This window comes from Lissotriton vulgaris, chromosome 8, assembly GCF_964263255.1.
Source record: "Lissotriton vulgaris chromosome 8, aLisVul1.2, whole genome shotgun sequence".
NCBI classification, from domain to species: domain Eukaryota; kingdom Metazoa; phylum Chordata; class Amphibia; order Caudata; family Salamandridae; genus Lissotriton; species Lissotriton vulgaris.
Genome location: NC_141696.1, coordinates 1,415,393,221 through 1,415,421,079, shown reverse-complemented (window position 1 = coordinate 1,415,421,079; position 27,859 = coordinate 1,415,393,221). Strand labels below are relative to the sequence as shown.

The 27,859-nt window shown below is 43.4% G+C and overlaps 1 protein-coding gene across 1 annotated transcript in view; it reads left to right on the top strand.

Moving 5' to 3' along the window:
* DSCAM (DS cell adhesion molecule) overlaps positions 1-27,859 on the top strand; it is a 985,823-nt gene that overhangs the window by 766,087 nt on the left and 191,877 nt on the right. The window contains exon 20 of the mRNA XM_086935432.1: positions 18,413-18,546. Within this exon, the coding sequence (XP_086791558.1) occupies positions 18,413-18,546 (134 nt within the window). The remainder of the gene's footprint in view (positions 1-18,412; positions 18,547-27,859) is intronic.

Sequence of the window (27,859 nt, the reverse complement as noted above, 5' to 3'; positions counted from 1 at the left end):
GAACGTAAGACTCAAATCTAAACTTACTACTATTTTGGTATTCACAGAATGCACTTACTACTTTTGACATTCACAGAGTGAACTTACTACTTTTGGTATTCACAGAAGTTGGGATTTTTTCTTAAGTTTGTCTTAAGACAAACTTAGACAGACTTAAGACAGACTTAAGTTAGGATTTTTTTTTAAATCTGTCTTAAGTCTGTCTTAAATTTGTCTTATGTTTGTCTTAAGACAAACTTGAGACAAAATCCTAACTACTGTGAATACCAAAAGTAGTAAGTTCATTCTGTGAATGTCAAAAGTAGTAAGTGCATTCTGTGAATACCAAAATAGTAGTAAGTTTAGGATTGAGTCTTAAATTCATTCTGTGAATCGGGCCCTTATTGTCCAGTTGACGACTATCTAGTCTTTTGAACTATTACTGTTCATGTCATAACTTGCTTTTGATTGATACCACAGCGAACCAGTGTTTTGTTGAGATATTCTTGCAGTCACGCTGCGTGGGATGGGTAAATGATGGCTGTTTGTACAACCTTCAGTTGTCATATAATAGTGTGTGAGTTGCTGTTATAGTTCTTGTGAGCGTGCACTATTCTATGTGTTGGAAGTATGAAGCTAGGTGTGTTAACGTTGGTGGGTAAGTGGGTAGAGATTCGTGGCTGTGTGTACATTTGTTGTTATTTGTTTAGATGTATGTTGGTGTGTTTGGGCATGTGAAAGAGGCAGTAAGTTTGTGTGGTGGGAGGTGGGCGAATATATAATGACGTCTGTGCATTTTTTGCAATTGCTATAGGCATTTAATGGTTGGTGTCTGGAAAGATGTTGGGTATATGTGTATAAACTTGACTGTGTTTTTCTGATAGATGTTTGTGCGGGTGCATATTTGTATGTGTAAAGAAACATAATGGAGATTTGTGATCCTGTATGGTGTGGTGTGGAAGACCATATGATTGTGGCTGGACACACATATGAAGATGAGTGTGTTGGCCTATTTTGTAGGTTTATTGGCGTTCACTGTTCGTTGTCTAGACATATGATAGTAGATGTGTTAACTTATGATAGTGACTGATGATGTTTGTGTTGACATACGAAGGCTGGTGTGTTGGTGTGTGATGTTAGTTGTGTGGACATATCATGAATTGTATTGGGATATTAAGGTTGGTGCTCTAAGGTTAGGTTTCTGTAGATGTATGATATTAGTTATTTTGGCATGAGATGTGTGTTTTGGTGTATGCTGTTGCTTCTGTGGGTGTACGGAGTTGGATGAATTGGCATACAATGGTTAGATGAAGTACAATGGTGAGTTAGTAGAAGCAGGTCTATCTGAGTATGATGTTGCTTGGGAGTACATATGAACGTGGGTCTGTCGGGGTGTTATTGGAAGTGCTGCCCTATGATGTAGGTTGCACGGACATGTGATGGTGGATGTATTGGCATATGATGATGGATGACTGTAGTACATATGATATTGGATATATTCAGGTTTCATGGATGTGTTCAAGTACAATGATCAGTGACTAAAGTGCAATATGATGTTGTTTGTGTGGATGTAAAACGGTGCTACTTCATAGCCCTTATTCCACCTTTGTTCACCAGTGGGGAAGGAATTTGTTGTATGTTGTATGTGAGAGTATGACTATGTCATGTGTATAAACTGTATTTATTCTGTTGGAGAGGAAACATAATGATCATGCATTCTAGTGGAAAAAAAGTATATATAAAGAAAAAGTGATATAGTCAATCTATAATAATAATAGTAATAAACAGCACTTTTCTATTTTTATACCAACATGCATGTCTCTCCATCTGTCTGAGTATGTGCCCCCTACCTTGATTGTGTTTGTTAATAGTTGCCTGAGACTCTTCTGAAATTCATTGATATTATCCCTGCCTTGGGAAAGTTATCTTTTTTCGAATTAGTGCCACAGTTTTTTCCATGTTCCCATGTCTTTGAGAAAGAATGGCTCCAAGTCCAGTAGTACTCGTATCAACTGCAATTTAGAATTTAGTTTGATAATAAAGGGTACTAACAAACCTGCATCACAGTTCTCTTTCTTTAAAGAGTCAAAACATTTTTGCTGTTCACAACCCCAGATGAAATTGCACCCCGTTGTCAATAAAGTTCTTAAACACTCTGTCTTATAAGCACATTTTCATACAAATTTAGAATAGTATTCTATTCATCCTATGAAGGATCTCCGCTGTTTCTTATCCAGGGAAACTCGGCCAAAACCAATTGCTTTTATTAAATCTTTTTTGGGGTTTTACCCCTTCCCTCAAAATAGTGTACCATAAATAGTCATCTTTTTCTTTCAAAAATGTACACTTGTTTTTCCATAATTTAAGTCCTACCTCAGAAATTCTGTGCAGAGACTGTTTGAGTACAAGATTGTGTTGCTCAGTGGTTTCACCAATGAATAAAATGTCACCTTGAAAATATACAATATTCTGTAATCCTTTAAAATCCTCATCATACTGCTTGAAAGCGATAACTCCAGAAGACAATCCAAAAAGCATGCAAGTAAATTGGAGGGTTCCCTCCATGGTGATAAAAGCTGTGCGTGATTTGGACTCTTCATTAAGTTTAATTTGGTGCTAAGCACTTTTTAAATTCGACTTAGAAAAATACTTTACCCTTTTAAGTAGCAACACCAATTCTTTTATGTTAGACAGGCAAAGGAACTGTTACAATCACAACATTTGTATTCAAAGACCTGAGGTCCGCACAAAAATCTCAGACAAATGTCGGTCTTTTCATTAATGACAACAGGGTATAGCGAACAAGATGCCTCTACCGATTCCATGATGCCTTCATCCATTTTCTTTACCTCATCTCGAGCCACAATAGGTACCCTCCCCACTTTGTGTTGAACCCATACAGCATCTGGTTTGCGAACAATTTTGCCCTTCAATTGGCAATGTTAATCATCAAATACATGTTTCACCCCATCCAATATTTCCTGAATAGATTCATCCTCCACCACCATAATCTGATACAGAGCCATACAGCTAATAATGATAAGCAGATCATATTGATGAAACCACCCGAGTGTCAGAGATCCATGCTCAGCTACATATACCTTGCCCTTTATAGGTCTTTTTTCAAAAGTAATGTGAGCTTCCATTTAACCATGTGTATTAATAGTTTCTCCTTGATAACCTCCTGTAAATATATATTCGGGGTTTAAAGTGATTCCAGTCCACTCCCACTAAAATATTTTTTAGAATAATAGTGCACATAGAACTACCATGAGTTGGATTTGACTTCCTTTAACCACAAAAGTGGAATTTGGCCTATTCTTTCTTTTATCTTCTTCATTTACACTTCACTCACAACCCACACTCAGATGTCTATCAACTATCTCAGTGGCCAAAGACGAATCTTCTGACACTACCTCCACTTTGTTTCTAATCCCAGATGTGCACAACATAGCAAAATGTTAATAGCAAAACAAGACTGTTAGAAATTGGGTTGAGGGTGACTGGGGTTTGAACCCTGGTCAAGCAGCAACCACAATTCTAGTCAGGGTAAGCTGCAGGATAACCCTAAATTAACCTGTGCTCAGATAGCTTGGCACAGAGCATTCAGGCTTAACCTAGAGGCTGTATGTAAAGTATTTGTGGGCACTTCAAACAGCAAAACAGTGACAATACCCCAGAAAATGATTCTACACCTAGACAAATCCAATTAGTAGAACTGGAGTTATTGAATTTTGAATTTTATAGTGACAAATAGCATCAAAAAGCGTAAAAGCACTATTGGGGATATGTTGAGCGGGACAAAGTCACAAGTTCAGGCCGACTGTGATCCAGCACGGGCCGGCTGGGGCCCAGTTAGGCTAGCTGAACAGAGTACCTTAAATCCTGGTTGCAATGGGTTGCATGAATCCTAGGCAAAGATGCATCACGTAGCTGAGTTGATGCCTTGGTTCTGAGGTGCAGCAAGGCTGCGAAGTGAGGTCCTGATGTGTTGACATTGAGGATCCTATTGATGGAACTTGCGCTGCAAAGTTCGGTGCCAAGTATGCGAGGAGCAGTTGAGGCGATGCATCAGTCCCAGTAAACGGTGTAGCTGCGATGCAGAGTTTCGGCATCATAGTTGAGGCTGCTATCGACTAGGGATGAAGGGAGATTGGCACAGGAAAAGCGTCATGCAGCGGCGGTTCCGAATATGATATGTCAGTCGCAAGATGCAGGAGGCGGCGGCGATGTGAGTCAATGGCGATGGGTCCAATCCCTGGAGCAGCACCAATGCGTCAGTTCTGCTTGAGGATAACATAACATGTGTATTTGTAAAGTGCACGTTCACCCATAGGTCTCTTGGCACTGAATAACAGTTGTTTTAAATGTTACCCAACTCAATACAGTTGTTTTAAATGTTACCCAACTTAATGGTACTCATTTTATAGACCTCAGATGGATGAAAGGCTGAGGATTTGAACCTGTTACTATGAGGTTGAACACAGGCCTCTGCAGTGGATGCATTAGTCCACTGAGCCACCGACGCGGCACAGCTCAGCAGAGAAGATGCGTCGGTTCTGCTGGTAAGCAACTTAGGCCCACTTCCAACGCTCCTGGACTTGGGTGGCACCACTTTGCAAGGAAGACTCACAGATGGCAGAGCCTAGGTGCAGGGGTTGTTAGCCTGGTATGGCCCTGAGACATAAGATCAGGAGGCCACCCATCTGGCTCTCGGAGTCACTCTGGGTCCTGTAGTTAGGAGATGCAGGTCCTGTCCTTCTCACCCAAGCAAGAGGGCAGCAGGCATAAGATCAGCACGGAAAATCAGTACTTGAGCAGAGTGCAGTCCAGCAGACTAGCAGCCCCTCAGCAGCACAGCCTATCCACAGCTCCTAAAGTTTACTGAAGTGGTGGTGACTGAGATCCAGTACTTATATCTAGCACTGCCTTTGAAGTGGGCGAGACCTCAGAGACATGCCTTTAAAGTGGACAGATGTCCTCCCTTCGTGCCCTGGCTCCAGACTCACAATGGAGGTATGCAGCCCTTTGTGTGGACAGGAAAAAGCTTATTCAGGTGCAAGTGAGGCTGTGCCCAGCTCTTCCCTTCCATGCTTCATAAGATGGCCCATTGAGACACAGCTAAGCTCCCATTGTGTGTGGCTGTCTAGGAGGAATACTGGAAGTCCAGCTGCCAACTACACCCATTCATGTGACCAGAGCCAGGCAACAGGCTCCAAATGGCTAAAGGAAGAAAATTCCAACTTTCTAAAGGTGCCATTTTCAGAATTGAAATTTAAAATCCGACTTCGCCATAAGTTTGGAATGTCATTACATAGACATCAGACTTGAAGGGTTTATCTCTTCCGAATCAGAAATTACACTTATAAAATGTAATAAGATGATCCCATTGTTATCCTATGGGATGGACAGGCCTTGCAGTAGTACAAAAATACATCTGAGAGTTTTTCACTACCAGGACAGGTTTAAGTACATTGTATCCTGCCCGCTGTGCTGTCTAAGGCCTATCCTGGGGTTGATTTATATGTTGTAAAAAGAAAGGTATGGGCCTGGCAAAATGTTTTTTGCCAGGTCGAAATTGCAGTTTAAAACTGCACACACAGGCTGCAATGGAAGGCCTGAGACATGTTTAAAGTGCTACTTAAGTGGGTGCTGCAGGCCCTGGGTACATGTATTACAAATTCACTAGGGACTTATAGGCAAATTAAATATGTCAGTTGGGTATAAGGTAATCTTACCATGTTTGGAGGAGAGAGCACAAGCACTTTAGCACAGGTTAGCAGTGGTAAAATGTTGTAAGGCCAACAAAAACGAATTCAGCAAAAATAGGAGTGAAGGCAAAAAGTCAGGCGGTGACCCTGCAGAAAGGGCCAGGTCCAACTGGCAGTGCGCTGACTATGTCCTTCCAAATGCTCACTTGTTCTCTGTCCGGTTTGTGCCTATTGTGTTCCTTCAGCATTGGGCGGGCCATAAGCTCGGCACATCACTGCTGAGGTGCTATTTTAGCAGTTTTTCTCAGTCCAGAGCCTCAAGAGCCGTAGCCCCCAGTATTCACCATAGCAAGGTGCAGGCGGGACCCCAAGAAGCCTGGCAGATTTCCAGAGCTAAGTATGCATCAGTGGCACTGCAGCAGTCTGAGACATGCAGTAGCACATGACCAAGTAGAAGGGACATTTGTATCCCACCTGTTGGGTGTTGAGGTAATGAAGACAAAACTTCTCTGGGAGACTTTCCAGGCACTACGGCTAAAATCAGCTAACTGGAGGCATGCCGCAGCTCCTCGGGCCATGGACATAGCCCGGACACGCCACCACAGCCTGTTGCTTCCCACCTGCCTAATCAAAATCTCTGGCAGTGGTAAAGTGTACCTGCAAGCCTATCACCTCCCAGCCTGTACACCAACAGCACCACAACTGAAAGCACATAAGTACTCCAGAATAAGTAGAATGTGGTGACCACCAGCAACTAACTGGCCAAATTAAGCACTGCCTCCTTCATGGAATCATATTAAAGATGGATTAAGGTTTCTGGCATCGCCCTTTCATGCCAACCAAGTCTTAAGCAGTAAGTCATACTGCTGAACCTGCTTACGGGCAATATTTTGATGGGGATATAACATTAATAGCACTTGGATGTCTCAGTGATGATAAAAATAGCTGTAGCTCTGCCGCTCAGATCCAGTACTAGATATAAGCAATGGTTACTTCATTATGTACAGGATTCAAATCATAGATTTGCCTTCAAATGAAGTGTCCAAGTATAACAATTCACAAACAGTTCATTAAAGCCAAATCCAAAACGAGAAAAAGCAAACAAACTAGCTAAACCAACTTTCCTAATCTAAACGTACTGATAGAGAAGTTGCAAATGAAGTCCTTAATAAAGAGTGGATGAGAAGATACCAAATACTGGAGCTGCAAAAAACAGGAATCACAGGAGATTCAGTGAAGATGCCAACCTCACCATGATCTTGGAACCAGATTAACTTGTGACAGGCTATGAGATGTCACTCTTTTTCTGCAAAGCACACTGCTGTATCTTCTAGCCTGCATGCCTTGATGACATCCTTCTCTATGCACTAATGGCTTTTTAGAAAACCTTATGCTAGGAAAAAAAATTCTTCCTCAGTGTTCTCTACATGTTTATACAAGTACAGAGACATATGATCAAGCGGTCTGCAGCGCTGCTGTGACTTTCATCATACATACTCCACTGGGGGAGAACATCTATTGCATGTCTCAGATAAGGCTCTGCTGGTTGACACTTGATTAAACTTGTGCTGTAGAGTTGGTGTAGTCCACTAGGGAATGTCCATACAGGACCTCTGAAAGAGGGACAGGTTAAGATGAACCTGAGCTAGCAGTCAGATAAGCCGCACGCCCCTTCCTCACTTTACTTCATAGGAAGAGAGATCTTAGTTTATCGACTACCACTGCAGCAATGGTCCACGCTAGAAACCTCAATGCACCGCTGATGCTATGGTGGGTCCTGCCACGCCATGTCTTCAAGGCAAGAAATATGACTAGATGGATGAATAGAACATCAAAGCGACCATGAACTGCAATGGAATTATTATGTTTTAGAATAATCCATCACCGAACGAATCACATTGCTGAAAATATGTTGCCATGGAGCAAAATGGTAAAACTTGGCCTTGATGCTCCAACCACTGGTAATGAGCTGATTCTCTTTTGATGAGACAGTTCAGCAGATCAGTCTTCCTCTCTTTCTCATAATTCTGCATTTGAGTCCTCCATGACTGCATGCTCAAATGTATCCCAACAGACATGATACTCTCATGTTGTCCAAACTGTTGCAAGTACCTACAATCAAGCTACCTAGGTGACCTTTTTTCATTGGTCACACTCTGTAGGACTAGAACAGCAAGATGTTTACATGGATTTTCACTTGATTACAACTTTCCTATAGGAATTTAAAATTGCCATGCAGTCAATCACTTAATACAGTGGAGGCTCATTTACATTTATGAATATTTGTGCCTTGAGGTATTTCTCTTGGAACGTAAATTACGTTAACATTTTAGTGATTTTCCTTAATAAACCTTTAATTGTTTTTTACGGGCATCACTTCATTACATATTCAGTTAAAGTTTCTAGATTATAGTTTTTACAAACAATAAAACTCTTTCTCTTTCAAATTCTTCATAGTAAGAAAGTTAAGAAATCTCCCAATTGAAGTAAGAGGAATAACCAATAGGAATTACTCTAGTCTTTTACTGTCACTTGTATAACAAACTCAAAACACTGTGCCTACATCTAGCTCACTTCACTGTTCCTACCACCCAGCATCCCTACATTCAGCCCAGATGCTCTCACCTCAATCATGTCAATACTGACAGACTCATCAGTATCACAGACCGTCACATCTATACAGCCTCTAGTACAAGCACCAGCTCCCAGCTAATGGGAATGCTGCTAAATGCCAGGTCTTACACACCTCACCATGCTGAAAACCCCAGACCCTTTGCTGATTATAATATGCAGAGTGGTGAATGGCACAGTACACGCTTATCCTAACTTTGAAGCCAACCTTCACATCCTTCTTCAGGCGGACACAGGCACATCTTCGCGAGCTCTCTCCATTGTGAGTATATCTGTCCTCCCCGATGTAGTGTCTCCCTATATACATTTATATGCACTTTCATCGTGTGTCCAATAGCTACTGTACAGGTTCCACCTCCCAGCATATGCGGTGCTCGGATGCCTCCAGATAGGGGCAGATTACAATTAATTAAATGTTGTGCCTCTGATCCGTTGCTGCTTCAGGTCGACTGCACGGCATGATAATATTACTCTTTACAGTGCATGTTAAAGTTAAAACGTGTTTTCAAGGATGTGTGTTACTGGACACCTTCGGTACTGCATCTCCTACCTCTCATTCACCTTGTAAGCAATTGCTGGCCCCTCACAGGCACCTCTGCATAGCTCATGTTTACAGTGCACAGTACTGCGTAAAACACGTCCGGCCTGAGCGGCTCTTGAAACGTCAAGTCTGAGCGGCTCTAGAGCCGTCAAGTCTGAGCGGCTCTAGAGACGTCAAGTCTGAGCGGCTCTAGGGCCGTCAAGTCTGAGCATCTCTAGGGCCGTCAAGTCTGAGTGGCTCTAGGGCCGTCAAGTCTGAGTGGCTCTAGGGACGTCCAGCCTTTACCACTCGAGTACGGGCCCCTAAAGATTCATTGAGCCCAGGCCATTCTATGGAAACCGGGCTTGGGTCGCTGAACGGACATCTTGCCTGTGTGGCTCTAGGGATGTCCAGCCTGAGTGGCTCTAAGGCCGTCAAGTCTGAGTGGCTCTAGGGACGTCCAGCCTTGACCACTCGAGTACGGGCCCCTAAAGGTTCAGAGCCCAAACCATTTTATGGACACCGAGCCTGGGTCGCTGAACGGACATCCTGTCTGAGTGGCTCTAGAGACGCTGAGCTCCAGTAGCTTGAGGGACATATATCCCAGGTCAGTCACGTCTTCTCGGTCTGCCCCACCTCATGATGGCCAGTTCACGCCATGGAAAAATGTAACATTTATGAACAAATGAGTAAATAAATAAATAAGGATCCGGAAAGAAGATGTGTAGAAATATCTACCAAAGAGAGACATAAGTTAAGTGCACAGAAGTAGACATACTCTCAGTGGAATGAAAAAAGTGCAATAAAATTTAATGTCCAGAAGTTGCTTCATCGATTGGGGTTCCTGGATGCCCGGTGAATTAAACCCTTGCCTGTGACATATTGAACATCTCTCTAAGATTTAGCCCTTAAATCAGCGCTAATTTGACAGTGAGCCGCGTAAATCTCCACACCACTAGTGTTAGCATATTACCGTAGATCTGTCACAGGCGGTGGAAGATTCACCGGCACGCTCCATAAATCCTGATGCTAATGGAGTGGAGATGGGTCAGGCACCAGTTCTAATGAACTGAATATCAATAATGAGCTGAGGGCAGTCTGCTGAATGTTGCTGGATTTTAATAGGATCATATAAATGTATTGCCATCCACAGCCGGCGCAAGGGTGAGAGAATGAATAGCAGTGATCAGCCAGACCTAATTTTGAGATTCATAAACTAAGTGTTAGGCTCGGCAGTGAGTAATAACTCTGGAGGTTCCTCATTTCATTTGCCTCTGCTTCAGTTTTATTGATTTTGCTGGAAGTGACACGTACTTTTCCTCTTGCCCCTTTTCTACATCGAATTTAACTGCTAGTTATCATTCAGAAACACAGATATCTGTGTCCATATTGCTGCTTTCCCTACAGCATAGCGTTTATAACTCAGTGAGTTAAACACTAGGGGTTCTATTAGTATGTTAGGTGGCTCACCACCGCCCATATGGCAGTGGTGATCCGCCGGACATTTTCCTCCGCCCGCATCCCATTTCCCCCGCCATTTTACGATGGCGGGGGGACCCTGGCGGATGGAAAATCCGCCTGCCGGTTTTCCGCCGTAGACAAGTCGACCGGGTGGAAAAGGGGCTGTATATATTACAAATCAGGGGGCGGTGTGCATTTCCATTGCGGCGTTGCCGCCATGGAAAAGCATGAGGTCTCTCAAAGTGGGGCCCGTTGCAGGCCCCCAGGGTAATGGGGGCGTGGGGGTGCAGATGGGGGGGTACCTATGGTACCCCCCTGGATTTGCATGCACAATGTGGCAGGCACCGCGTGGTGCCTGCCACGTTGTGCATGCAAATGCACAAGGTGCAACCACAGCATTGTGGTGGGCGGCGCTGTGTGCACCACCCGCCACAATGTTGTGGATGGGGGATGCCACCGCCACGGTGGCGGTGGCATCCTAATTGGTGGTGCGGGACCGCCGCACCTCTGGCGGCTGGTCTCAGCAACGCTAGAGTGGCGGGCGGACTTTACCGCCCGCCATCCTAATAGGCCCCTAGATGTCGTTTTTGTCAGCATGTCATAAATTCCAATCCCAGCAAAGCGAGTTCAGCCTTTTATCCTTCTGATGAAGTTCAAATGAGTACAACTAAATTGAATAGTAGGTATTTATAGTGAAATGACAATTGCATTATAGTGCTACACACAAACAAGTACTCTTTATTTGTGATATTTAGGTAAAAGGACCAAAGTGCTTCCATCCGATGCAAAATGGGGAGAGGATGTTTTCTCACGGCTAGACTGCCGACGTTAGAGCTGGAAACCAAGGTTGGAGCCTCGGGGTTGTGTCCACAACCTGTGATTCTGGGCAAATCACTTAATTTCCCGTGCCTACCAAAAACATATATATATTTTTTTTAATGAATGTGTCCTTGTGTAACGTAACCCGTGCTCATGTATAGCGCTCCAATACCTTCGGGTCGAGTTCGCGCTGTATAAATCTGCCCAAAAAATAAATAAATAAACGTACCGTTTTCTTGCAGTGTGCCATACGGTTAAGCATGGGCGAATTTTGCGAATCTGGCGTTCGCGAATTTTGCGAATTTGCGAACTCGCAATCCGCAAAATCCGCGAATTCTCGCAAATTTGCAGATTTTTTTTGGTGTGTTCGCAAGGGTTTCTGCCAGTTCGCGAGGATTTTGTACCAGTTCGCGATTGCGAACTTACTTGTCGGCACGCAACGGTCGTGACTATGTTGTTTCTACGCCTGGTTCATCATCACAGGCTCACAGCACCCTCTGTTTCAACACTGCCACCCTCTGTTTCACCCATGCCACCCTCTGGTACATCAATGCCACCCTCTGGTTCATCATCATCACTGTAGATTATGGGGGGAAAAAGCAAGCACACCTGCCCAGTTTCAACTGACATGAATTAATTTGGGGTTGTTTTATTAATGTGTCACTGTTTTAAAATTCCAGTCTGGCACCTGCTTCCTTATCTGTAATTTGCTTTCTGTTGCAGTGCAATTTTCTTTTCCAGGACCTTTGTGGCCTACTTGTAGCTATTCTATGATCCGGCTGTGAGGGTCAGAGCAAGGTCATACAACTGTTGCAACTAGCAACTGAACTCTGGAGGGGCCCCAGTCAGGAAGCACTACAGGGAATGGTTACTAATGATGAATTTGAACTTTTGCACCTGCTGATGAGTGCTTTCAGTTTAGCAAAACTTGTTTTTCTGCAGAACAGCAAATGTAATGCCCCAAACAAACTTACTTGTGAAAGTTTATTTCTAATCCAAAAGTGATCCAAAGAAAGTCAAAAGGCCTCAAATCCAAAAAAGAGCAGGCAAATGTCAACCTGAGGAGTTATTCTGATAAAAATCATCATTTTCAGAAGGTCTATGCTGCTTGCTAGTGGATTTCTTGTGCAGAATTGCAAATTTTGTAATTTTGCGAGTGCGAGATTGTTGCTGCCCGCTGCACCTACATGTTCGCAATTGCGAACTTACACCGCACGCCGCAAAATTGTATCACCAAGAAAAAAAAATCTGCTGCGTGCGAATTTGCGGATTTTCGGTAAATTCGCGAGCGTTCGCGGATCGCGAATTTACCGAAAATCCGCAAAATCCGCGAGCGTAACGGATTTTCCACCCACCCTTACATACGGTACACCGCCAGGCTTACTTTTAAGAATGATGTTGCTGTATAAACTACTCCCCCTTCCCCCAGTGGTTATGGAGGAAGAACACATTGGGCGATGAGCCAGAAGGATTGCTCATTGAAGTCAGCATTTTCGCTTTCTGCTGGCTGCAGGCTGCAGTTTTGAAGCCTCACAGCCTTTCATCCTTCCACGACTGATAAATGATATACTTTTGAGATGGCTAATAGTAATTACTGTTTAATTCGTATACTGTACACAGAGTTCAATTATGGGACCATGTGCTATATGAAATACTGGTACCATTATTATGGTGTGCCTTTTATATTACATGAGCATAATAAGATAACATAAGGAGTGGACCATTTCACAGTAATTGTATTTCCATTGCTGAATAACGTGACCTGTTGTATCTAAAATTAAACTCTGGGATATAAGGCACACCATATGTGTCACGTGGTTTATATGTCCTGCTTATTTTCAGTTTCAGTATGTAGTTTGCATCTTTAAGTGACACCCAGAATTGAGAGGGTGTGTTATAGCTCCTTCCATCACCACATTCCTGAACAGTACAGATGCAGACACTGATATGCCCTGGAGCTAGCAATGAGGAGGGGTAGAAGAAACATTTATTTTTACATTACACGACACACACATCGAAATAATTTGTAGGATGGATGAGCACGAATTCCAACGTCCCTAGCTGATTACCTGCTGTTGCTAACTGGTTATGGCTGAATCGAGATACACATGTGGTAGTGATATTCAGTGGCTCTCTGTCTGCATGGTCCATTGGCTGTTGTCTTCATATGTTGCCCACTGTCCTCGGTCTGTGGCTGCAGTCTGTAATTTAAGATTTCTGTTATCAACAAGGACCTATAGAGGGTCTATCTTAAGCCCAGAAATTGCTAAATGGACTGCCACATGCTTTCCCATAAAAGAGATTACTCAAGAAAATCCATCCTTTTCTTCCTCTGGTGAAATTTTCCTGGTCATCCACACCACCACAGATGTGTCGCAGTGTGGTGGAGGATTAGGTGTGAGAGACACAGACACGCGGTTCATGGCTTTTCAGTGCGCTGGCACCTTTGAATAGCTCTGCAGGTCACTTTTGGGAATTTCCTATGATTATAGTCTACCTAGATAGTTGCTGCACTGTTTTGTTCACTCAAAACGTGTGTGTGTAGTTGTGGGCCTGAGCTGGCTTGGTTGTATGAAGAGAGGAGTGAAGAGACCTTATGGGATGTGCATTTGTCCTATCATCCTGTATCTGAGAACCAATGTGAGATGTAAAGAAGTGGCCGTAAGGTATATATATTTGGAACCTGTGGTCATGGACTAAATTGAAGTCATATGATTGGTTGGCAGTGTGTGACAGATATCTTCAGATATTCCATGCCTGTTCCTTAGTAATGGCTGGTTTATAGGCTGCGCAGTATTGGTGATAAACAACTCTCATAGCAGATATATCTTATGTCAGTGTAAGAGTTGTAAGTTATGGTCAGCTGCCTACCGCTGACTGTTATGGTATTAGTGTAGGCCAGAAATGTTATATATGAAATTGCATAACTATATAATACCCCCATGCCCTATAGGTAAACCCTCCTCCCCTGCTAATAGAAAATAGTTTTCTGGTTGGGTTATTTCCAATCTCTTGATTTTAAGCTGAAGATTGAGCTTGAATGTGTGGCTGTCTATCAGGGTAAGGTGGTGTAGTTGTCTTGGAAATAGCCATATTTTTAACTATCTTCTGAACTGTATGCTCCTGAAAGTTTTGAATGTTGACTGATAGCGACTGATAGTGATTTCCAGAGCTTGGCGGTTTGTACTGAGAAAGCAGTGTCTGTTACGGATTTCTTATGGTAAGGCGGTTTAATGATAAGTGATGCAAGCTTGGAGTGAAGTGTCCTGTTTTGTTTGTATTGCTTGATTTTAGCTTCTAGGTTAGTGGTTCTTTTCCTCTGAGGTTCTTAAAAAGAAGTGACACATTCAATATCAACGACTCATTGATATTAATAGGATGGGATTTATCTTGCCACTTATGCAGTAGAGTAGAGGAGTCTGGGTCAACAGCCTCGTGGGACACCAGACATCCATTGCAGAAGTCACATTCTTGGTATACTTGCATTGCTACTGCTGTGAAGGGTCAGGGGTCACAAAGCCTCAAACAGTGCTGCACTGTGAATTCGGGAGAGCATATGGCGGTTCTTGGAACCAATATTGCACGCCGCTACATGCAGTCATGAACTGTTGTTTACTAACTGTAGAAAGTAGTTACTTACCTCTAAGGACCAACGTCTGCTCCTCCAGATGACTCAGGCTGAACAAGCACAGAGTAAGCTATTAAAGGTAACTTTTAGAAATGTTACCACCTGTCTTTGACCGGCACTATCTATTCCACATCTTGCTACCACAAAAAAACTGTTATGCATTGTGCATTCTAACATTGTAGTGGTACTGTATGTGCAAATGCAAAATCTTTTAGGCATGAGGCCAAAGATTTGAGCTATCTTTAAAACAGATATGCAGAGAGTAGACCTCAAGGATAAGGTATGAAGGGTTCTGTTCGCCTCAATCAATTAATCATTTTGCAGAGTGCTGCAAATCACCCGTGAGGATCTAGAGGCACTGGGGCTGTTTGCTGCTGGAGGTGGTCACTCAAACAGCCATGTCTATAGGTCTTGTCTGAAATGTTGGAGTGATGGTGTGGTCCTGAGGTGCAGGAGGAGGTTGTTCCAGGCTTTGCTGCTAGGTACGAGAAGGAGCACCCCCCCGCTATAGGCTTGATGGTTACGTGAGGTGTCTATGATGGAGAGGGAGGCTGATCTGAGGGGTCTGGGTGGTTGGTGGAAGGTCAGGTGCTTGTCGATGTATGCTGGTACTTTATTATGCAGAGCCTTGTGGGCATGGGTCCGCATCTTGAACTGGCATCTCTTCTGAATAATAAGCCAGTGCAATTTCCTGAGATGGGGTGCATTGTGGGTGCTTCTGAGGAGGTTGCTGCTGAGTTCTGTATTGTTCGGAGTCTCTTCATTAGGCGTGCAGTGATTCCCACATAAAGCGGGTTTCCATAGGCCAGCATCCTTCTGATGTTCTGATGTTTATCAGGAGCCTCCTGAAAATCTTGTGCAGCACGCAGAGGGTTTTAGAGGCAGGCTGAAGATTCTGCATTGACTTGTTTCTTCATCAATAGTTTGTCATCTAGGATGATAGCGAGGTTGCAGGTGTGGTCTGCTGGAATGGGGGTTGTACCGAGCTCCACTGGCCACCATGAGTCGTTCCATGGTAAGGTGTTGTTCCCAAACATGAGGCATTTTGTTTGAGCTGAGATTGAGAGAGTTAGCCTTCATCCAGCCCACAACGACCATCATGTATCTGTGAAAGTTGGCCTTGGTGTTGGAGGGGTCATCTGACAGCAAGAGGACGAGCTGTGTGTCATCTGTGTAGGAGATTATGTGGAGTCTGTGTGATATGACGGTGTTGGCCAGTGGGGTCATGTAGATGTTGAAGAGGGTAGGGCTGAAGTATGAGGGCTGTGGGCATCCGCATGCAATCCCCTTGGGCTTTGAGTCTTTGTAGTTGATGTGTGCTTGGCAATTGGTACAGATGCCTATTTGTGTCTTTTTCCCATTGCATTAGGCAGTTTTCCATATGAGGAGATAGGGCGCTCCAGTGAACCATGTGGCACCTGTTCTCTCTTACTTATGAGATTTGATAGGGCTGATGCTGTCTGAAGCTACTGCTAAGGCCCATTGTGGGAGACGTTTATCTCAAAGGAAGTAGTAGCAACTTTGCTCATACTGGTTCAGGTTGTCTTGGCCAGAGAAAAGGTAAATAAATGTTATATTTTAACAAATTTGCAGCCAAGGAGAAGGATTGAAAAGGAAGTATTTTGAGAGCAAAATAGATCACCTTTGAAGGCAAGAGATGGTGATATTTAAGCCTGGAAAGGTCTTACATGATTATTTACAGGAGAGACATATTTCTTTGATCATGAACAAAATCCAACAGCAGGAGTTTGTGCTTGAAAAACAAAAATCCTCAGGGCCCCCACGTGCAAGGTCTTTTATGCCTCTGTGTGTTTGCCATTGAGCAATTGCTCGGCCCAGAACAGCCATGCTAGTGCAAATTAGTGATGTGAGCCTGTTCTAAATAGATTTGGGGTGGCTATCATTATAACCTGACGGCTCTGTGGCAGACGAACCTTCATGTCAAAGGATTCTGATGGAGGAGTCAGCTGAGGCCCTTCAATTGGAATCCTGTGGTTCCCCCACCTTAAAATGGGACAAGAGAACTGTTAATTTGGTAGGCTGAGTGAACCACCAATTTAATGCAGTATTTCCACTCCTCAAAACTCTAAACAAACACCTAAAGCCCGACGTATGTGGGGTGCTATCTCTGCAGGTCATACCGCTCCACCACACTATGAGTGGTTCATTAATTACAAACCTGAAATTATCAGGTCCAAAAATGCTGAATCAGATTTTACCAGTTGTCAATTGGCATAACCACAGCTAGAAAGGAGCTGAGGCTGTGGGCAAAGGCAAAACCTGAACCCCATCTCCCTTTCTCCGGTATCACAGATGAGAATAGAGCACTCTCCACAGACAGGTCAAGCACACCTCACTCTTGGCATTTACTTCTCTTTCCCCATCCACAGATTCAGGAATGTGGATTTTCATCGGGTACCAAGATCCACATAGTTATTTGCTATTCTAGGGAATATAAATTGTAATGGACAGATTTCAATGGAGTAATATGGGCCGGAATTTGAGATTCCAGATTCGAAGCATCCTCACCTCTTAATAAGGCAATCTCATGATGAGGCCGAAGTCCATGTAGCTAAGTTGTGCGTCTTGAAGATGAAGTCAGTTTTGATGAAACCAAATGTATTTCATTGATATTTACCCCCCCCCCCACCCTCACCACCACCCACCACCAAAATGTGGTTTACAACTTCTTTTGAAAGTTTTGGAGGAATTCGGAAGGTGTATAATTTCAACATATAAATTCCATTGTGTTGTCCTTGAATGATATTCAGCTTTACCTCGTGGAAAAATCTCTGCAAGACGTAATTTCTTGAAATGTGTCTAGATCAAATCAAGTCATGGGTGTCTCAATTTAAATTCAGGCTTAATCTGTTGAAAACTTAGTTTTCCCTAATATTGCTTTTCTTGTAAATTTACTAACACAAATCTGGCTTGCCTTCCTCCCAATTTAGAACTTATACCTGTAATGGTGTAAAAGGTTAAATCCTCAATAAAAAAACATTTCTGGGTTGAACTTATTAAAACATTGTCAAAGATAAAGAAACTAAGGATATGAACAAAAGTAAAAATGTTTACCCCTCTAGGTGGTACAAGATCTGGCCATTAACAGAATTGATTACAGCGTTGAGGATCAGTAACAGCATTACCAATCATAATATTTTCCTCCAAAACCACATTAGCCCTCCTCAAAGTAATTAGTCAAGGTTAGAAGAGAGAAAATATTGGATCAGTCTGCATGGAACATCTTATATCGTACTAGTTAACCACCTCTTAGTCAATCAGTTAAGACATGAGCTAGATGGTTAACTCAAGAGAGCACAAGAAGAAGTGGAAGGGGTGAAGAGTGCTGCAGATTTCTGAGGTATTTTGCAACAACTGTGAAATTACTTGTAAGCCTTTATTTTAATCAAACATTTTCTTTTTTTTCTTTCCAGTTTTCTCTTCCATTTATCTGTATTCTTTTGTAACATCTTCTGTGGAAAGATACTGGGGAGGTGATGGTTTTGTCGTGACATACCCGATCAATTTTGTTACATTTACAAGACTGTATCTCCTAACGAAGGCCCATCAGAGATCTGTTGGATATACCTGTAAACATAGATTGCAACAAGAATGTGTATCAATAGATTTAGGGTAGAAATTAAAAACTTGATGCTCTTCCAGTTCCAGGCCCCACAGCTGGTGTGAAAGCCGCTGCCGCTTCGGCTTCCGTCGTCTTCGTGTCTTGGCTCCCTCCCCTAAAGTTAAATGGCATCATCAGAAAGTACACCGTCTTCTGCTCCTTCCCATACCCTACGGTGAGTCTTGCATATTCGTTTGTTGCATGGTATTATACAATTTTTGCTGTCTGTCCTCCTAGTCACCTAGGGGCATATTTATGAGCCCCTTTGCGTCACCCTTGCACCACGGAACGTGGTGCAAGAGCAACGCACATGTAGATTGAGATTTTTATGAAGCCATGCTAAGCCATCTTGCGTTGCCCTGTGTGGCTTCATAAATCTTGAGTAATGTAACGCAGTGCAAATCGTTGCGTTGTGTTACTCAGCGCCAGGAAGGTTGTTCCATGGGTGTTGCGTGGGTGTTCCCACTAAACATCCATGGATTTTTGGTGCATTCCCAGAGTTACAAGCACAGGTATACCTGGAAACTGTTTACATTCTCTGTTTCTCTTTGTCTCTGGCACTATCACTCTTTCTTATTTTTATCAACCACCACAGATACAAAGCATCAGTTAGGTGGAGATGCGTCCCCCGTGCACTGATGAAATTGCTAAAAAGTATGTGGGCAATGAAACATGTCGGTCGTTCAAGTTAAAATGGTCTAAACATGCTGTTTCTTTTAACCGAGTGTGGACACTATTAAAATAAAGAATGTGTGGAATAGTTGTTCACAACTCACTTTTAATTAGGAGATTTATTCACCTTTTTTTCAGATTATGGGGCTTGGACGTTTGATAGATGACACCATCATTTACACGTTATTATTTTCTCACCACTTCACACAAACCTAATAGTTAGGTCACACATCTTTCTTTTCTGTCAAGAAAGTTGCTGATGATGACAGAATGAACAAACTGGTGAGTACCAACCAGTAGCTCCTTGGATGGTGCTTACGTGAGGCACTTTCTGACTTCTCTCACATTTTTTCTTTGGTGGGCGTGAGATTAGCTGTGGGTGGTTGATAATACTTTTTAAAGGAGGAACTGTTAGAGGTAGGCATGACTAGATAACTCAGCACAGCCATACCTAGGAGTACATAATACCCGCTTAATATAAGTTATAATGACTAGAAAAGTGTTTTGTTTAACCAGGTTATTTTTGTATGAATACCTAAGAAGTTGCCAAAAACCTTCTCCTCCCCAGGTGAGGCTTAATGATGAAAAATATCTTTATCTCTCCTCGTTAATTCCTCTTTCTATGTGTTCTGAATTCTGCAGCACATATAGAAAGAGGAAAAAGCCTCTCAGGATTGTTTTTGTGCAGGAAGATACGACCGAAATGCAGTTGCCAAAAATTCGCACTTTACCACATACTTCAAGTAGGTGATAACCCATTCGCAAACAGGAAGTGGTCCCTTTGGTACCCCTGCCCCTTTGTAAATGTATACAAAACCTTTTTTAACCCCTTCGATGCTGGTGACAAAGCCAGCTCGTCATGGGCGTTACCTGCGCTGCGCGCATGACGAGCTGGCTTTGTCACGTAAGGTTCTATTTTTAAATGTCAGCGCACAGCGGGAAAACCCGCTAGCACTCATGTAGTTAAGAGCAGCAAGTGGTCACACGGACAACTGGCTACTCTTAAAAAAATGAAAAGAAAACTTTTCATTTTTGATTTTTTTAAAGCATCTCGTTTTTCTTTAAGGAAAACGGGCTGCATTTTAAAAAAAAGTTGCTGTATTTAAAGGCAAACACAGACATGGTGGTCTGCTGGCCCCATCAGGCCACCATCCCTGTGTTTTTTGCGATTACCAGTGCGTTGAAAATTGCGACCTACCCTATGAATGTTAATGACTTAGGTCAATTGTGACCCACTGGAAATCGCAAACAGTGTAAAACACACTTTTGTACATAGCTATTTGCGATTTCCTAATAGCAAATCACAAATATTCGCTATTAGAAATTCGCAAACATATGTTCATCTAGCCCAAAATCTCCCCATGCTTACAAAAAATGAGTGTTCTTGTGAAATGTGACTGGTGCTCACGTAAAGCGCTCCAATACCTCCAGGTCGAGTTTGCGCTTTTCAAAACTTTAAAAAAGAAGCAGCCTACATTGTCGGCCAAGTGTGAACACTAGAGGGCGCTATTGATCCTGGCTTGTTTATCAAACTGAAATCAATTTCTCAGTTTCTGCGCTGACATTATCTCTGCTGTATAAACTAAAGCCTCAAGGAAATTCTGCATCCCCATGGGTCACAAATCACGTTTCTCAAAGCTGTCTTATCTGATGTGATGAAAGGCTCTTGTGGTTTACATCCTGATCGTCTTTCAAGCTGTGATATTAGTTACAAGATTGCATTGTTGTCAGCAGCTAGTTCAGTGGGTATTGTGCGTGTTTTGTGTTGCTTTGAGCAGCTAGTTCAGTGGTTATAGTATGTCTGTGTGTTAACTTTCTCTCACAGGCAGTCTTCCCATTTGACGACTAACTGATGGATGAGTGGATGGGTTAATTTATATTTATTCCTGCGATTGCAGGGATTAGCATTAGGTTATTGTCATGACCACTGAGGACCAATGAGGACCACAATCAATTTTAATTGGGATTACTTCTGGTGTTCAGTGGTTTTATTGGGGCTAAGCAGCATCCCATGAGTCTCCCACCTGGGGCATGATCCCTAGCATTATTAAAGGTCTTAAAGATTTTGGGGCTCTTTTATCAGGGTTTACCGCAGGGCAGCGCCACAGGCTTTCCAGCTGCGCGGCCCTATGGCAAAAGAAAAGGGCAGGAATGCGCTGTACATATCAGATCTGGCGTATTCCTGTCCTTTTCCCCTGCAACGGCGCACAATGGGCTGCCGTGCGCCAACACAGGCACCTTTGCACCATGGTGCAAGGGTGCCTGCGTTGCGGGGATGACTATTTTTGTGTAGGAAGGGAACCCTTCCTGCACAAAAACAATCACAAGAGGCTTTTCCTCTTTCTTGTGAGCTGCAGAATGCAGCACACATAGAAAAAGGAAAAACAAGGATGAAAATAAAGACATTTCTCCTTGTGTCTCCCTTACGCCTCCCCGGGGAGGCGGAGGTTTTTAGCGCTTCCTAAGATTTTTGATTTCTCATAAATCTGGGGCAGTGCCAAAAAGTCATGGTTGTTGCTGGGAACACCCCCAGCAACACCTTTTGCACGCCCCTTTAATGCCGACAACTGCGTTAAGGAGAACACATTTTACGAGGCAGCATCAAGCCAATAAAAGTGGCTTAGTGCTGCCTCGTAAATATGGAGGTAGGCTCCTGCACCAGGGAACGTCACTAAAAATGAAGATCCGGCAGTGCAAGGGGCCTCATATATGATGCCATTATATTTAGCCAACTCTGTCCTGTGCACTTTGAAGAGGTAATTCCTGCTCAGGTTGTCAAGGTGAACAGTCAGGCGCTGCAACCAGGAATTTGTAGAGGTCTTCTCCCCACTCGAGCATCGAAGTTTAATCATCAATCAAGGAGCTCTCACGGTATCTGATAGGTACCCCCTCTAATTGACCATCCTAGGGGTTAGTACATAAATACTCCACCAGAAACTCAGATAGACTGAATGGTGACGTCCTCATTTGAAACATCTTAAAGATGGAAAATGCACTTCATATGCTGTTATCATCCGAGATACATCCAACCACTCCAAACTGGCTAGTTTTAAGGCGACTACCAATTTGCCATGCAGGACATCTTTAAAAGTGCGGGGCGGTGCGGCAACTGACTCCAAGCGGAAAAACCAGAGGCCGGAAAACAGCGGTGGTAAGCATCTAGAAGACCATTGAGGGATTTATGGACGCGGAGAACGTTGCGGCCGCAGTATCTCACATGCCTGAATTTAAAATGGCGGCCACGCTGCCCCCCCAAATGGCGGTTAACGCTGTGGATTGATTCCCTTTCACTACAGAGATTTGCTTGCTTTGCCAGGGGAGCGCGCCTGGAGGGAGGAACAGCAAGATCTCCCCTTTGATTACCGGGAGGCGGCAAGCGGCAACATTCGCAAACTGAAACCGAACCCAGTGGAGACATATCGTAAGCGCATTGCCTCACCTTCACCCGCCTGTGGATGTGAGCTCCCACCAAATCAGTGCTAAGGTACGCTAAGCACTTTAGCTCACTCCTGCGGGTGCTCGTGTGTCTGTGGCAAAACGAGCTAATTAGCAGCAACGCAGAAAGACTTAGGACTGCCTCTCTTTGAGAACAGCCCTGTGCTGGGGGGTGATCTTGCCAAACTTGTGTGTGCTACTATCAGGATCTAATGTACACCCAAGGAGCGGGTCGAGGTAGCTGAACTTACAACGTCGCATACCCCCTGCCTGAGTTCCAGATGGCTGACTCACTGAGACCCTCTGTGATGTTTTCGCCTTTAATCATTGATCTCCCCAGGACCTCGACCATCTTTTGCCTGTCCCTGTCCCCGCCCGACCACCTGGCCCGTTTCCCTGCTTACTTCCTTAGACAGATGAGACCTAGCTACTTTTGTATGATGTCCGGTGGAGCTACCGCGCGAGCTATAGGGGAGATTGACTTTGGACTCTCTCCTTTGACTATGACCTACCCAGCTAGACTTCGGGTAAACGCTCCCGCATCTCTCCTGACCTTATCTTCCCCCTTCTCCCCTCCCCCAACCCTCACCCCCCTCCGCTCCCACCCTTTCCAGCTTCTGTCCTCTGCCCCCATCTGCCCTTGCCCTTTGTCCCCACCCTGTTTTTCTGTGAACCTCGTCCCTCGCCACTTGAGACCGAACTATTTTGCCTGATGCCCGATGGAGCTACCTGGTTTAGTTTTAGGGGAGATGGGTCGTGGATTCCCTCCTTGGTCATCACCTACCCAGTCGGTCTTTAGACAGACTTCCTTTTGTCTCTCCTTGTTGTCTCTTTCCTTATCCTCCCTTTCTCACCTCCTCCTCCACTACTTTCCTCTCTCCTTTCTCTCCTCTCCTAATTGTATTTCCTATTTTTCGATTTATTGTGTAATTGTTTAACTTTTTCGGTTACATTGTTGATTCTCATGTAAAGTGCTCTGATACCTTCGGGTCTAGCCAGCACTATATAAAACTCTTTAAATAAATACATAAAATAAATAAATAAAATAAAGAGTAGAGAATCCCCAGGGACATCTAGACCCCAGTAGCAACCTGTCAAATTGATCGTAAAGATTTCAGGCACTACTTTAAAAGAATTGGAGGCCTATTTACAAGGTGCAGCTCAACGGAGACGTGGTGACACCTTTGGTCCTCTTGTCCAGGGTCGATGGGTGCAGAGGAGTCTTTTGGTATCAGATTTCTATCACTGAGAGCACTCACCGTAGAATGCGCCTGCAAACAGAGGCTGCGTGCGGCGCCAGGAAGTCCACAGTGGGCAAGTCCAAGGTGGGCTTTGTCTCTGGAGGGCCACACTGGCACAATTAGCCCACTTCAGCACAAGATAGGAACTACGGGTGCAGTGGCATTTTGCTGTGTCTGGTTTTCACAGTCTGGAGTCCTCAGCAGCGCTCACTTGCTTTTTGGGGGGCCTGCAGGATGTAGGGAAGCAGCTCTGCTGCTTCACAGGAGTTCTTGAGTCTTTATTGAAGGCAGACAGTCCTCATAAGCTTCAGAGGCAAAACCGCTGTAGGATGAGACGTCTTTGGCACAGTTTCGACAGGGAACAGCAGACAGGCCGGCAGGGCTGCGGCCAATTCAGTTGCTGTTCTTCAGTCTTCTGCTTTCTCAGCTCTTCAGTGTCCTTCTTCTTCTTAGGTCATCAGGATCTCTGGGCCACAGTGGCACTGTTGCCCCACTTCAGCTCAGGCTATGCGGCTCAGGTGTAGTGGGGTTATCTGGTGTCATGTTTTCACTGTCTTGGAGCCTCACAGCTCGGCCTTTGGTACTTGCAAGATGCAGAAAAACAGCTGAGTCTTTAGAGAAGTGTAGGCCGTCTTCCTTGGCTTTGGAGATCAGCTGCTTGCAGGGCAAGCCGGCTTTGGCGCAATTGTTGAGAATAGGCGGACATGCCAGCAGGGCTAGGGCCAAGTCAGTTGCTTCTTCTGCAGTTCTTGCTTTCACAGATTTTTCGGCCCTTCTTCTTTTGGTCGGCAGGATTTGATTTCCTGGTGGCAGTTCTCCTCTAAATACTGAACTTAGGGGTGTTATGGGAGTATGAGGTCGTAGCCAATGGGCTACTTACCCCTGGATCACTGCGCCCCCTATGTGACCACTTCCTGGGGGAAGTGGGCATAACCCTGTCCCAGAGATCCTAAATTTGCCAGTACCAAGATAGTCACTTCTGAAGTCGCATCCACTTCAGGTACCCAGTTCAGGGGTGTTACTCACCTGAGGGTGGACTTACTTGCCTGAGGGTGGACATGCCTGTCTTTCTTAGCTAATTATCCCTCCTGTAAATGTACCAAGGGCTCAGGACAAAGTGGGTTGGTTTCCTATCATGTGAGAGAAGCCATATTGGCATACAAAAGGTGGTGGGCCTCTTTGAAGCTCCCAGGTCTTGTAATGCTAATCCGTAGGTCATTCCTTTGGCGGGGTGGTAAGCATCTCCTGCTCGAGCAGGCTTGGTTCATGGTCGCCAGAGAATAAAGGCCTCACGCTTGGAGATCAAAAACCTATCTCTGGTGGCAGGCAGGCAAAAACCAGTTAGTCAGCACACCATCAACTGGAGAAAGTTGTTTTTCATCCCTGCTGAAATTGCATTCATACCTTCGGCAAATGCCTGTTGTGAGTTAGTTGGATTTTTGTCAAAATTTGAGGTCAATACCTAGCCCAACACTTGAGAAATGTACTTCCAAAGCCTCAATGCTGGAGATTACATTCAGGAACTATCAGTGGGCTGCTCCTCCATGGAAGGGCAGTATAAAATATCTCCTAGGCCATGGATGATCAATAGAGTTTACATGTTGGTACAACATTAAAGTGTGATTCTAGTGGTCTCTTTCTTCCACATTTTCATATTCCATTTTTTTGTTGTCTGGAGAACAGGGATTTTTTGGTCATTACTCTCTGGCTGCAGGTTGGTGGTGTATTGCGGGAAATACAAAATCATGTTGAGTTAATAAAAAAATAAACCATACTGCATGTAAGCAGGGTGAAGAAATCAATAGTGGAGCAGGTGCAGTGGCACCTGGGCCAGGTGCCTGAGGGGCCTTGGAACCCTAATTGAGCTGTTTCACTGCCAAACAAGGGAAGGGTATCACATTTTCTTTGTTTGCTTGAGGGCCCCTGGCACCTTTACTCTACCACTGCATATGCAAATACTATTATCACACTAATAAAAACTGTTCCTAGGCTATACGCGAAGTGAAATATTTTTCTCAATAAAAGAAAAACTCAAAAGCATTTTTAAAGAGCTAGAGGTGTATCAATAATTGAAATGGCACTGATGAAATTATGAGTATGGTGAGTTGCGCTCACCCTTATTTTTCTTTTTTTTTTTTTTTTCAGTTTAGTAAAGTTTTATTTTGTTTAAGAAAGAGTACAGCATAATATAACAGTATACAAAAAAAAATCAGAACCAATATGAAAGAACAATGAGAAAGAGATGAAGAGGAGAAATGGTTCAGATAAAGTGTGAAAAGGAAGAAAATGGAAGAAGAAAGTAAGAGAAGAAAAGAAAAGAAAAAAGAGGGGGAGAGAGAGAAAAGAAGGAAAGGTTAGGGAGGGGGAGGAGATGATAAGAAGTTAGAGAAAGGCAGCCAAGTAAGATCAGATTTAATTTTTAAAGTGACAGAAGAAGAAGAAGCAATTGCAATTCTATGCTCATCACATATGAAATTCCACCATGTATGCACAGACAGTTTAGTATTATCCTTCCAACAGGACAAAATTAATTTGAAAGCAGTTGCAATGAAAAGATCAAATAATTTAGCATTATAAGAATGTAAGTCTAAAACATCAGATAGGGAATCTAAAAAAACGTGCAGTGATGAGAATGGTACAGAAAAATGAAAAATACGCATGCAAAAATCCCAAACTGAGCTCCAAAAAGCAAGAACAGAGGGGCAATCAAACAAGAGGTGTTTGAGTGTGCCGGGGTGAGAGGAACAGGACCAACAAAGAGGGGAGGAAGAGGAGGAGAATTTTGTTATGCTAATAGGGGTGATAAGAGCTCTATGGTATATAAAAAAAAGTGATTGAGTAAGACGAGCTGAAATCGATGTCTTAAACAATTTACACCATAAGTGATCCCAAACATCAACAGATAACGAGAAAGAAAGATCAGTTTCCCAAACAGTTTCAGTAATGGTTTTAGATCTAAGAACAATGTTATCTAACAACAGTTTATAAATTAGAGCAGCTTTGGGGATTTGTTGGGTAAACAGAGGATATAGAGGAGTGGAAGGAGTAAGGGAAGGAAGGGAATCAAAAGTAGGAAGGGTAGATAAATGAGATAAAATGGCGGAAGTAATAATGTCATATTCTTTGCGAAAATGAACAGGTAAATCAAACATGGTTTGCATTAAAGAAAATGACATAATGGATGATTCAGAAAAAAATTGGTATACAAACATAATAGCCTTTTCTTTCCAATACTTGAAATAAAAAGATTTACCCTTATACTTAAGATAATTGTTGTACCACACACTAGATGAGAGAAAATATTGTAATGGGGATGAATCTTTCGAGAATACAGTGTGCAGCAGAGTATGTGAGTATTTCAGTACAGGGTGGTTAGACAGAAATGAACAATTTGACATAAAAAGAGATTGTTGGAAAGTAAAATCTTTTAACAAGGACCGTTCAATGTCAATCCATCTGGGCAGAGGGGTATCAATGAAACTGAAAGCTAGTGAGAAAGCTTGCTTTATTAAAAAGGCAGAATGGTATGATTGAAAATCAGGAAAGCGAACTCCACCTTCAGATTTCGGCCGTATAAGCTTATGTAAAGCAATACGGGGTCTTTTATTATTCCACAAAAATTTGGAGCAGATGGAGTTCAGTCGATTAAAATATAATTTAGGAATTTTCATGGGAAGCATGGAAACAGTGTACAAAATATGTGGGGAAATCATCATTTTAATGGTATCTAATCGACCCCACCATGAAAGGAAAAGGGGAGACCAGGATTGAAGTAGTGATTGAATTTTTTGAGTAAGAGAGGTAAAGGTCAATTTAAGGGTTTCACCTAAGGAGGAGGAGAACCAAATACCCAAGTATTTGATCTTGGAAGGACACCAGGCAAAATCAGTTGATGCAAACATATATTGGTAACAAGTTGAATTTAGGGGAAGAACCTCCGTTTTGGAGAGATTAAGCTTATAGCCAGAGACAGAGGAGTATAAGCGGACTTCTTCTAAAAATGGAGGAAGGGAAGAAATAGGATTAGCCATGTAAACCAGGACGTCATCGGCATAGGCCGAAATTTTCGTCTCAATCAACGACAATTTGAACCCATTAATTAGGGGGTTTGAGCGGATTTTAATCAAGAAGGGTTCAAGG